This window comes from Varroa jacobsoni, unplaced genomic scaffold, assembly GCF_002532875.2.
Source record: "Varroa jacobsoni isolate VJ856 unplaced genomic scaffold, vjacob_1.0 contig00841, whole genome shotgun sequence".
NCBI lineage: Eukaryota > Metazoa > Arthropoda > Arachnida > Mesostigmata > Varroidae > Varroa > Varroa jacobsoni.
The window spans coordinates 79,077-92,562 of NW_019214538.1; the positions used below are offsets into that span (position 1 = coordinate 79,077).

At 41.0% G+C, this 13,486-nt stretch overlaps 1 protein-coding gene across 6 annotated transcripts; it reads right to left on the bottom strand.

Moving 5' to 3' along the window:
• Positions 1–442: 442 nt before the first annotated feature.
• CkIIalpha (casein kinase II subunit alpha) lies at positions 443–13,238 on the bottom strand. 6 transcript variants are annotated; one of them, XM_086972996.1, is made up of 7 exons: positions 12,556–13,238; positions 9,628–9,758; positions 8,144–8,241; positions 7,247–7,910; positions 6,668–7,040; positions 6,139–6,249; positions 443–5,941 (listed from the first exon to the last, which is right to left on the bottom strand). In XM_086972996.1, exons 4-7 carry the CDS (start codon positions 7,713–7,715, stop codon positions 5,731–5,733), a joined length of 1,164 nt encoding a protein of 387 aa, XP_086829122.1. In that variant the 5' UTR covers positions 7,716–7,910; positions 8,144–8,241; positions 9,628–9,758; positions 12,556–13,238; the 3' UTR covers positions 443–5,730. The 6 variants fall into 6 exon arrangements, with proteins under 6 accessions (XP_086829122.1, XP_022708342.1, XP_022708344.1 ...); XM_022852607.2 differs by having other exon boundaries at positions 7,247–8,241; positions 13,078–13,238; XM_022852609.2 differs by having other exon boundaries at positions 7,247–8,241; positions 12,856–13,238.
• Between the last annotated feature and the right edge of the window lie 248 nt (positions 13,239–13,486).

The window sequence follows — 13,486 nt, forward strand, 5'->3', positions numbered from 1 at the left end:
ATAGTGTGGTACTAAAACCGAAATGCAACTTAAAGGCCATGTGGCAAGATTCTTGGTTATACATAGTCTTTTGATACGACTGCTTCCTGTGTATGATATCAGTGAAATCATACCGATCCGAATGTCAACACCGAGGTACCGTTTCGTCCGTGTGTTAATGAGAACCACACTCATGTAACTACGGGTTCAATAGACAGAGAACAAATGTCACATTTCCATGCAGACGTCGTCATTTTTGCAAAGGAAGCACCTATTCAAAACCTAAAATCATCGCTCAAGTCGAATTCATGAACCCGAAAATTAATTCAAATTTCAAATAACTACTACTCTACTGTAATTCTAGTAACGAAGTAAAAAAATCAAACATGATAATCACACATCGTTAGCAAAGCCAATCACCGCTTTAAAAATCAGTTTACAAGTAGAACTTAACACATCCAAGTACGTTCGTCTCAAAAACATTTATTGGTTTTTCTTTTTCTTGTTTTATTTTCCTTTATTTTAACCTTGTGGCGTCATTATAATCGTCGTCGTCCTTTGTTACTTCTGTCTGAATGTATTTTCCACTTTATAATCATTATTATTTACTATACTTATTGTTTTTGTCCCAGCATCATCGTATCGACCCTTGACTTATTTTTCATTGCATTATTACTTGTATAAATAACGCTTTGGACACGTCAGACCACGGCCGCCATCGGCCGACGAGACATTTGACGCCTTCCGTAAAAATGCTACCTGCTCCGAACTCTCCTCAAATTCTTTCCTCTATTATATCCGTTATCATCTCCATTATTATCTTCATCATATTATTACTACCGTTTACTCACCTCGAATTTCTCCCGCAACTGCCTAATGCTTTCCAGCCGCCATTTGGCTCGCCTATTTATGAAGTGCTCTCATATTGTTACTACTATTATTCTTATTATCATATCACAACGATCATAATCGTCATAGCATTCGCTTTTAGTGTTATTTTGCTTTTGCTGTCTTCGTTAGTACTAACGTGCGTACATTAACTACACTACAAGGTTCAGAATACAACTATCTCCTCATTTTCGTACGTAATGTTGTCTCAAACCGATGCCATTTTATTTATATATAATGTATAATACAAAATTCAGGCCAAGATGGAAAAAGATTGCCTACCGATGGAAAAAGAAGCCACAAATACATGCTAAACCCAGTTTTCAATCCGGTTCACTACATTTTACGTTCATCTCGACCTATTTGCCTAACTTTTAAGACATTTTTTGTATCGACATCTGTAGCTCCAAAAATTGTCTTCCTATCCTCAACTTCATAACTAACCCCGCACACCCCTTTTCGGGTCCCTATAGACTATACCGCTCATCTCGCCTTATTGGCTGGTTCTTTTAATTGTCACCCGTCTATTTACTGATATTTTTGTTTCAAATCCAAGTCTTATGGCTTTCACGTGGCGGTGATAGCAGAAGTGACGGCGACGCCGATGACTGCTTTAGCCTGCCGTGGTCAACGCCTCATCATAATCCAATGGTATAGGATACATAATAATAGAATGAATAATGAACGTTTATATGTGTATACATGAACTGTATAAATTTATGACTCAATGTCGTTCCTCACTAAGAGTTTCATCGTTCAAGGCAAGTAGGTTATTTGTTTTCGTTTGTGGTTCTCCAAATTGTCTTTTGATTTTTGTGCCATGCGGCCAGTTATCCCACAGACACGCGCTAAGAAACAGTCCGAAATGAACCTCGCTAATGTTCAGGTATGATTCTGGTCTGACGTCCATTTCAAGCCTTAAGATTCCTCAAGTATTTTCCCATCATACAGCGACCGACACGTGAATATTAAGAACTAGGCTGAATCATGGCTAGAATTCTTACGGTGAGCCTGGGACCGGTGTATATAGCGCAACCGAGCAATTATCTTGACATGCTTTTATTAATAAGCCGTTTCTTCCTCATTCAAATACCTAATTCCTCATTATATTTCTCTATATTACAGATCGATATAGCAGCATGGATCGGATCAGAATGTGAAATGCGAAATAGAAGCAAGCACAAGCTTCATGTGCCATTTTTCCGTTCCGAATTCCCTATTGTTACTCCACACTCCGTGGTTTGCCGAGAACTCACAATTGTCATCATCGATCATTGGTTGACGGCAACCCGCCATGCACATCTGTGCGTACGTGTCCATCACATTTACTCATCTATGGACGCGTGGCACATTTTACAACAGCCCATTTTTATTCGCCAATTATTTATTCGTGTCATTATTATCATTATAGTGTTGTACACCTGATTTCATCCTAAAACACAATACCCCTTAATTATAGTCATTCTTCACCTTTAGTTATCGTTTTTTGCTTTCATTACTAGTTTTAAATCCTACCTCCTTTCACGACCTAGTCTTGCCCTGTCCCAGCGAAAACTCATCTGACGCCTCATTACGTTAACACCCAAGACGCGCCTATATTTCTGCATCGTATTTGTTGCCATTCTCCTCATGCGTTCGACCTATCTCGACGCACTCCAAATCATCTCGTCTATCCGGTCAACGATAAATCTCCTAGCTTTTTTCGTTATTAGTTTCTTATCCTTATCTTATTTTTGTTAGAATGATGATTATGATGGAGGGAAGTCATGTTAGTGATTTATATTCGATTACCTCATCATTGTTTTGTTTCGTTTCCATCGTATTTTCAGCATCATTTTTTTTGTTTTTGCCGCTTCTGCATTTGCGTTTATTTAGTATATTCCTAATAACGTATTTGGTACGTTAAATGGTGCATCTGTGATCGTTTTTTCAATCGTTTAAGACGTTACGCTGTGTTAATCTTTAATAGATGTAGGTCCTTAGTGGAACTGCGTGTTTGTTGTCAATTCAGTTTATATTCGTATCCTTAGATGTTGAAGTACTTACACTGCTTCTGTCGTTGTCGTTATATCAACATTTAATTTGGCTGTGTTGCTGCCATTTCTACGAAGATTTGTTAGTACAGGACTGTGTTTTTGTGAGAATGTTTGCTAGAATCGTTATGCGGTTGTCTGTTTTAGCTCGAGTAAGCAACCGTCGAAAGTCATCAATATACTTGTAGAATATATATTTTAATCAACCACTTTCAACTTGTTATTATTACATTTTTTGTTTGTTGTTTTTGATGCGGAAAACCATAGAAATCAATATCAACATTATCACCATCGTAAAACCATCAAATCACACCACAAAGGATGTAGAGCAACTGTTGGTAACGATTACGGAGCATCATCGTCAATATCGTCAACATTATTTTTTTCAACTACTGTTTTTCGTACGGTCTTTCTTGTCAGTGTTCGCTTAAAACTCATTGCATGACAGACCTTCCCCCTCTCCATAACTCCCCGTGTTTTTCCTTGCACTCGAACAGTGCACTTTGCGCCTCCCCAGTCTCTATGTATTTCTGTGGTTTTTCATATCCTCAGACAAAAATGTCTATTAATTCTGTTTCTATCATCTACTGCCGCCGGCGTCGTGTATCAGTCATTACATAGATTTTCTTTTTGTGATTTAGGCCTCGGCTTAACGATTTCTTGACACAGAAGTCATATAAGGGCGAGATCGGACCGCTCATTCAAACGTTTCATTCCTTAGTTGATATTCGAATGCCTTGGCTTTGGTTATTGAAAACCTTTGTTTTTTTCTTATAGCCTCTTCTTTTTCCTGCTTGGTCGACTCCATATGTTCTTGTTATAAGCGTACTTAAGCCTTCCCCGACATCCTCACAGTTGCTTCCAGTCAAAAAGATCTTCAGGACTTCCACTATACATTTTAAGTTCCAAAACTCCATTTTGCTCACTTAACTTTTTATTTGTTTCATTGACGCTATGCTCAAATAATGCTTTTCAAACCTCGAATTGAGAATGTCGTTCTATTTTTTTTTGTATTTATATACTTAATTCTATAAATATATTGTACGTTATTTATATTTCTCGCTCACTCATTCAGTTTAGTTCTGCCTGTTTGAGTCTACAGTATATATTCACACTAAATGGCTCTTTTTCTCACCGTCACTCCATATGGTTCGAGGTCTTATACTACGAGCTCTGCCAAAATCAGTATCTTATCAATGCACCTGAATACACAGTCACTGCCGATGGGCTGTTACTGTCTGACTAAATTGCTCCTAGCAGCATAAAAATACATGTACAAGCTGTATTTCCTTCAATTACATTTGCGATATTAAATTTTTCGAGGGAAAACAAAGACTCTTAGAATCTTAGGCGCTGTGATTACTACTATTCTGTACTAGTGTTCGATTTGTCGCAGCTAAAACAGTAGAGCTTTCGTTGGGTACGCGAACGCGATGTGTGTGAAGGTGATTTACCCACTATGAAAATTCCCCTATAGCATTTAAGACTCTCAGACCTGTGACTGCAAGACGGGGTATACAGAGCCCTATTTCTCCTTGGAGATTGACGAATCTACGATAGGTATTTAGTAGAAACAGCGCAACCTAGACAGGCAAAGCACTTGGCAAAATTATACCCGAGGCTTATTTCGCACACTGCACCATACTTAATAGCTGCAGCAGCAGCAGCCTTAATCAGTAATAATAAAGTTGTCTTTTTTCCCGGGAATATTCACTGTTCCAGAATTTCCGCAAATCGTTTGTGTCCGGAATGAACTTTTTCCTGCGAAAAGACAGCAGGCGGTATATAGTCTCTCTCTCTCTCTCTTTCTCTCTCTTTCTCTCTCTCTTTCTCTCTCTCTCTCTTTCTTTCTCCCTCTCCTTTTAATTTGATTGATATAATCGATTTGTGCCATTATAGCCTTATGGCCTCGTAAAAACAGAAAAATAGTTTTTTTGCTTCCTGGATTCCTCAATGTCTCCATCAGGGCAGCCTTACTTAACATGTAAATTGCATTGTCTTCTTTATGTGAGTAAATATGTTTGTATTGTAAAACGGTTTTTATGATTCGGCATATACAACGGCGGCAACCTGCTATTGCCCAATTGTTTATGTTTATTACTCTCGGTGTGAGTTGACTACGCGCTGCTGCCGCTAAAAATTCCCTCTTGTTTGTTGGTTTTGGCTACATCACAACAAAGCACTCGGAAAAGAGGCTAACGTACTGTCAAATTTGACCATCGACAGAGACAACAACGGCAACTGCAACTACGATTACTACAGCTTTAACGCTACGCTACTGTTACTAATTCTATCGTCGCTACTACAAGTTTTGTAAGAACAGTGGAAGACTGCAGGTACAACGGGTGACTGGTAACGTTTCTGAGCTTTTTCACTTCAGTTCAGGGGACTGATGAATGGAGCCGAGCCAGCGGAATTAAGACAAATACCCCACAAATACCCCAGTCCTGTCGAGCTCCCCTTCAATGTGTTTCTATCTTTTTCTCTCACACGCGCACACACACACGCACATGCACACGATTCGTGATTTTCCCGTTGCCTTGCCACTCTGCGTGCCATGTTCACCTGTTACCGAAGTATTGAACAGCAGGCAGTGGCATTGGCTTCGGAGGCAGCAGCAGCAGCAGGATGGGTCGGGTTGGTGCTGTCATCGTGTCACCGTCATCACAGGGAGTGCGCTAGTTGTTGCCAAGGTGTCTGTTGCCGCAAATGATTGACACAGAGGGCGAGCGAGCGTTGAAGAAGTGGCCGATGGGTGGTGAACTTGATTTAATGGTGGGTTATAGTGGTTATCCTTTTGGTTGTCGTGGCCGTCTGGGGCTGGCTGTGTCTAACTGGCTTGGCTGTTGTTACCTTGGCTATTTTGTCCACTGGCGGATGCGGATGTCGGCGGTTGTCCACTTTGCTGCGAATTTGGTGACGCGGTACCTGGCGAAGACGGTGTGGCACCAGGCATTGTTGTACTGGCACCGCCAATTTCTTTGGCGCGGTTTACTACAGGATAGAAATATGGATGCTCCATGGCTTCTTTTGCTGTTAATCTGCAATGAATAATGATGTGTAGCAACACACATTTAGGTTGACAGTGTAGCCAACGTTGGCAAACTGAAGTTGGAATAATTTTAAAGGTCGTTTAGAATAACTAGTTACTGTGCACGACAATGCATAACATATTTTTAAAAAGTTGTTGCTTAAAAGTCACCCGGAGGAGAACTTAATATATTTTGCATAAACCTACCTTTCTGCATGATCATATCGGAGCAATTTGTCAAGGAAGTCTAGAGCTTCTGGGCTGACAAGATGTTGGTTATCCGAATGCACAAATCTCTCCCACCGCTTTCGCGAATGCCTAATATTCAAAGTAAATTATAGGAACAGGGAATAATATACGGTTCGTATATATATACATACATATACTATAGAACGCTATGATAAGTCGACTTTTGCTCTGTAAAACACTACAGTTTCCGCATTGTGAAAAAGAAAAACGTGTGCGCCAAACATTTCTACAACGAATGTAATAAATTGTTTTAAAGTTACTCAAAAAACGTCCACCTTCTTGCAATTTATCTATATCAACAAAATGCACCTTGTTGTTTTTATGTTTTAACAAAATCCCATTAATTGAATAATTTTTGTGTGTTAAATCGAATTTATCTATGGGCCAAATTATACAGCAGGACCAGGCACACCAGATCACTTCGATAGCTTTGCGATGATGGCTCATGTGCCAACGCAGGCTGTTATTAGTTTATGATTTGACTCACCTGCCGAGGATGTCGTTGAACCGTGCGTCAAGGATGATGCAGTATTTCTCAGTGTATTCAAACAGTTCCTCGGTGCCTAGTACCTTAGCAATTCGTACTAGCTGGTCGTAATTGTCATGTCCATGAAAGAATGGCTCCTTCCGAAAGATCATCGACGCAAGCATGCATCCCAGTGACCACATGTCAAGCGAATAATCATACATCTGATAATCAACGAGAAGCTCGGGACCTTTAAAGTAGCGTGACGCAACTCGGACGTTATATTCCTGGCCTGGATGGTAGAATTCAGCGAGACCCCAATCAATCAATCGCAGCTTGCGCTCCTCGTGATCAATCATCACATTGTGTGGCTTCACGTCTCGATGCATTATTCCTATAGAAAAAGTTGAACGTACTTGGAAAACACCTCGGTACATTCATCACATCTAATGGCGTCGTACTACTAACGATAATGCTAAAACTATCAGTTAATCTGTTACTTACTAAATATATAAAAGTTGTGAGGTTCCGAAATAATTAATTTGGAGATACATCATAGTATGGGCGTCATGGTTATTAACATAATCTACGGTTACTTACCCATCGAATGGGAGAAATCGAGGGCCTTGAGCAGTTCATATAGATAATAGCGAATGTCAAAATCTGTCAGCGTCTGATAAAGTTGTTTAAAATCTGTATTATTGACATGTTCAAAGATGAACGCTGGCGTTCGTGATATCGGATCCTTTACGACGCCCTGCAGGGTAATGATATTTGGTCCCCCGCGGAGATTTTCAAGAATCTTAATTTCACGTTTGATCTTTTTCTTTTTAACCGGTTTAAGTATTTTAACAACACACCGCTCATTGTTTGTGACGTTGATAGCCTCGAATACTTCAGAATATTTTCCGCGGCCGAGTTTTCGCACTAGCTGGTAGTCGTCCTGGTTACCCCACGAGATCGTGTGCGTTTCATAGTCCCAGTATTCACGTGGTCGGTGCGAGTTGACGTCAGCATATACGCGCGATTTGCTGCTAGGCGCGATATTTTGTCCCCCTAGCCCCGCCATTGTCACGCCGGCGTTTGCCGCCGTCGGACCCCCCCGATGATCGTTACCACTAATTCCGCCAATAAGACTAAACTCTTGTCTGTCAACAGTTCAGCCGGCGCTGTTTGAGGCTCCGACTGAAGGAGTGGCAGGGATAGTCGCTGCAGGTGTCGTCGACGTCAGCGGTGGATTGAATGGTAACACTGGTAAAGGGGTCTGTAACAGATGGAACTATAATTGGCCGCTGCCTATTTTCGATGGCGACGAGTATGGAGGCTGTTGATAAAAACACTATGCTGAAGTTTCAGGTGCAATGCAGAAACGGTGAGGAAACTTCGTGAACGTTTTGTGTTACCACTGAACTATGCCACTACTACTACTACTACTACCGTTGCTACTATTACTACTACTAATTACTATTACGACTACTACTACTACTGAAACCACACTTTTGTCTGTAGGTATACGGCACGCCTCCGACTGCGCTTCGCAGTTTAGGGGTAGTTTTGGAGTGGCTGCGGCTGAAACCAAGCGAACTCCACCTCCTCTGTGAATAAACGAATGAGAAAAAAAGTAAAGGCGATTACATAGTTTCTCGAAAAACGGCTTGGCAAGTCATCATCATTATTGTAAATAGCTACTATTTGTTGCGATTTCTTATTTCGTATCAAATCACATACTATATAATACAATACGTACAAACAAAATGGAAAGTTTGGTACGAAGTCTGTGCTAAACGGTTTTACACTTATATATTTTTTGGCTTCATGTATTATAGGCAATTAGTATATGCACTCAATCATAAGCATATGCCATGTTATATTATAGCTGATAACATCGAAATGGTACCATGATGCCGAAACAAATTCTGTTATCTTTCTCTCAGGTGCAGCTTGATTATGTTCAACCAAAAGCTAACAACCGGCATATGAGCCTTTCTTATGTGTTCCCATCGCCCGGGTTCATGCCCCATTGCTAATTCACAGAAAATTGGTTTGCTACTAGCTGGGGTTGCTATTTTGTCGAAGGCTGCTGATTATCGTGCTAAAACTTGGACATATTGTGTTAAGTTGTTACGAAAACATCAGTCGCTCGTTTGCCGCCGAATCGCTAGAAGCATTAACGATGTTTCGTCGACCTATCACACCCTGGTAAGTGGGCGATACATCATAAGTAAATATACGCAGGTAAAGAGATACGTGTGTGGACGTTCAAAACGCACCTTTGGAAAGATACAGATAATTTGGAGGTCAAAAATTTATACCTAGCTATACTTTTATCTATAGTAGTAACTGTCTCGAACACTGCAAAAGCTGCCTTCATTATGAAATCATGTCAATACGAGAGTTTTATGAGTCTTTCTATTTTGACTTAATTGCCTTAAGTGAAACTTTGTTCCGCTTTCTAAGGCACACTAATTGTTTAATAAACCTATACAGTAAATGCTTACACCCAGCTCGAACAGCCTTGGAAGTGGAAGCATATACGAGCGTTTCTTGTCCCATAAATTACCACGTCCCTTCTATAGGTCATCTACAATAGTAACAGCCGTCATCATCGAAGTTCGCATATTAAACAGTTTCTAGTCATATGAGAAACTAACCAGCACTTCTATAGTGAGCACCACTAAACGAAATTTTCAAACACACAGTAAAAAACATACACTAACAAGCAATAGATTTACCCAACAAAATGCGTACATATCGACAGACGCCGACGTTATATAAAAGTAAAAAGTTTTTATTACTCACAAGCGACTGTCCATGCACTCTGATCTCACCTTTTCACCCCTCGGTCCTGTTTCTATTATAAAACCTCTATCACGCACAACGAGGTATATGCAGTTATACCTATATATACAGCAAATAATCATATATCAAATACTCAACATGAATCACTTAAACCGAACTATCATCACAACCCCTCATCGTACCTCGGTGTTATGGGGGTAGCTGTCTAGATAGGGCAGAAGTACCAGTCAGGTCGCGTTATTTGTACCCGCTGGCAACGGAAGCGGCAGTAGCCCCGCGGACTCTTGAGTCGAGCACGATGCTACACAGGTACCTGTAGTAGCAACGAAGGGGCATTTATTGGTTGTGGTAGTAATGATGGCCAAAGTGAACTGGGCACAATATATGGTAAGGATAGTACTTGATATACGAAATATGACGGGTATTATCCTTAATCCTCCCGGGTAATAATATTTCTAGTTTGTTGTCTTCTCATCACCCTTCTTTTACTCGTACCTAAAAGGCGTCATTCAAACCCCATCTGAGGCGAAGACGTAATGAATGATACTTTATATATTAATTTCTTCATTAGTCGTTATGGTAGACAAACAATGTATAAAAGAAAGCTTCAACAAATGCGTTCCGTTACGTGTATGTGTTATACACGGCGATTAATTTATACGTGATTAAAGATAATCCTTGGCTTGGCGAAGCTTCTCGAAAATAACCCACCGTATTTTTCGTTAATGCCTTCCAGGAATATCAACAATAGGCACTAAAGTAGCGGGGCGAACAAAGATTAAAGCAACGTAAGAATCATGCGATTTTGTCGATGACAATTTTGAAAGACAGCGACAGAAGTTCCGCCCACGCAATGCATGTCCTACGCAACAGTCGTAGATGTCTAATGGCAGTGGTTCATCTAATGACTGCTGCTTTGTCATTGCTTATGACCATACTGATCTTTATGGCCGCTAACCAGCTAGATTTACGTAATAGCGTAACACTGCTCACAATGGGAACTAAGTAGTTAGAAAAGCCATCTTGTTTCTTAATTACTAGGGGTAAGTTGGTAAATCACGCCTTCACATGGTTTTTTCCCTGCACTTCGCATATTTATTCATATGTCTAATATCTACCTATAGGAACAGGAACATACTATTACAATGACAACAACAACAAGTAAAGGATAATATCATTACTTCAGCGGATAGACTTTCAGTCGGATCGCTCCCTCTGGAGGGTTGACAAATCGGAAAAAGATGATCGATTATGGCCAGTAGCGAGGGTAGCATGAACCGTATTAATAGGCACCACGGCACAATATCCGCGCTCTGATCGCTGATAAACATATCAGGATTTTGAGCCGATGTCGTAGCTTACGTCAGCCTTTTTATTAAAGCGGCGATTGAGCCGACTTATGGAGTAAGTGTTTCCTTTTTTAGAAGAATATTGCACAACTTGGAAATGTTGGTTATGGCACTGTTCTGTAACGATTGAACTATTTAATGAAAAGGTATCTCAATGCAATTCGACCGGCCAATCGTTTAAGAAGGATCATCAATCAAAGACACCGTTTGTTCTTGGTGTAAGACGCACCTACTTGCCCCGTTGATAAACAAGCACAGGCAAACATGAGTAACCGGAACAACGTGAACGACAATCCCGTTAACACGACTACGAATCACACACTATAGAAATCAGGTAAAAACGATGGAATTTCAATCAAATAACAACGAGTGTGAAATAGCCAGAACAGAATCCGCAATTTCGCAAGCCGTTAGATAAGCAGTACATCAAACAAACTAAAGACTGGTGACTAGGCAGAGAAGTAACGGGAGCGTTATGGGGCAGACTTTGGCAAAAGAACATATTGAAAAAAAAAACAGGTCCGATCTAGAACAACAAACTGCGATTATGCGATCGTCAACAGCAGACTGAAACAGTCCCGTTAGTACAATCAGATAGTTACCACAAACATTAGTAATGGCGCACGCCGTGCAACTAATCTGAGATTTTCTACAAATTTATTTCTCAAGCTCGTTGATAAAGCTCTTTTTGTCGTAGTAATCGAACAAGACGAATGATGCTATGATAGACACGTCGACGCAAAGCTAGATGACGCCTTTTTTCGAAAATAGTGTTTCGGCAAGTCCACGACCATCAGCCGCACAGGGCAAAACACGGGCTTTCTCATTAGTGTTACACAAAGACACACACATGTCACATCGCATGCCCATGTACGAATACAGAACAGAAAATTTAAAACAACGGAACGCCGGTATATTTACGAGTATTGCAAGGAAATACACGCACAGCTGCACTAATCGTCAATATCAACGTAATTTTACATTCATCCAGCTGATTTTCGTTTGATGGAAGTTAAATAATGCGACACTAATTTTACTAGCGCATTTTCTTATTTCTTAGCACAGCACAGATGAACGGTAAATGTTTGGCACCCGTTTTTTTTTTACTGCCAACTGGTTCAAAACGTTGGTACTGCTTATGATATCATGAAAGATGTGATGACAAGAGCCAACTGGTTCAAAACGTTGGTACTGCTTATGATATCATGAAAGACGCGACTACAAGAGCCAGACATGTGCCCGAGGCACCTGAATTTTCAAACCTACTAAAGTCAGACTTCGTCGACAACGTACACAATAGCAACTTAGTTACGGGACATCTATTAGATATTATAAACGAAGTAAACTAAACACATGTAAAAACTGATCCAGGCGCAATAGCAGCACCCTACAACTAATTACTACCAACGTAGCAGAACAGCTATACACGCCAGTCGAGGTCGAGACGTGCACTCTATGTTGCACAACTGTACGGTGAGAATTATATATTCTTGTTTTACATATGATGATATACAAATACGGTGTTGTTTGCTTTCCCTTTCACTCGAACTCTCGTCATGAACTTTTCTGGCTCTCACGTGCACAGAGCCGGTGCTATTAGAATCTGTGCCTGTTTTCGCATTATTGGCATGCGCTCCATGCAGCACGAAGCACGCACGGTAGGCTATCCATTTGATGTAGCTTTGATTTCCTTTTGCTCTCGAGATGGGCGCGACGAAAACGACGACTCGATTTAATGACAACTGAGAAGCTTAACAATACCTTCCAGGCACCATCAGAAAGGTTCCGTTTACATCAGCACATACTCGTTGAACACGGTGTGGCAGGCTCACTAGCACGCTAACCTACACCGGCAAAAACGGCAGCGTTGAGGCAATACACAGAAACAGCCGCTGTTACGTTGATTCGTCAGTTATTCGCAGTCACACACTAAATAGTAAGTTAACGCCACGGGTCGCCGCACGCGCCGCAACTTCGACGCCACTCACATACGTGCACGACTATGATAATAATAATAATAATAATAATACAGTGGGGAGATATGTTTGCTTGCTTGCTTACTCTCTAGTGGATCTTCTAGGTTAAGTCGAACTTGTGCAGTAGAACCCGGTAGATGGATTCGCTGCAGCGGCAGAAACCCGCAGCAGCCCGCAGATATATGAACTACACCGACGATGTTGGACCGAACCCCGCTAGTTTTTAATAGTCCACTGACGCTTGTTAATGAAACCGATTTACGTCACAGACATGCCATAGGCTCTGACGAGACTCCGGAAAACTCACCACACGTTGGACGAAGTGCGCAACGCAAAGCTCATGTGAAAAACGAGCGAGAAATTTCGCCAAGGCGAGGCCTAGAAAAAGCAAAACATGGCCTCAAGATGGCGGACAACGCCGGACCGATACAAAAATTGGCGCCAAAATTCAACTTGCGTCAACGGAAGACAAGCAGAACAGATCTCAGTATAACAGTCGGTCACAGCAGCAGCCGCGGTGTTAACAGTATAGGCTACCTAACTAACCATCTACAAACCTGGGTTCGTACTCACACAGGGGGTTCGTTGTAGCCTCATGTAGAAACTTGTACATATACGGCGCAGAATTGAGTGTGGCCTGGTGGGACTCAACTTGTTTTATTGCTGTTGTCCTGGGGGCATATGAATTCGTAGAGGAGAGCCATTATTAAAATTAT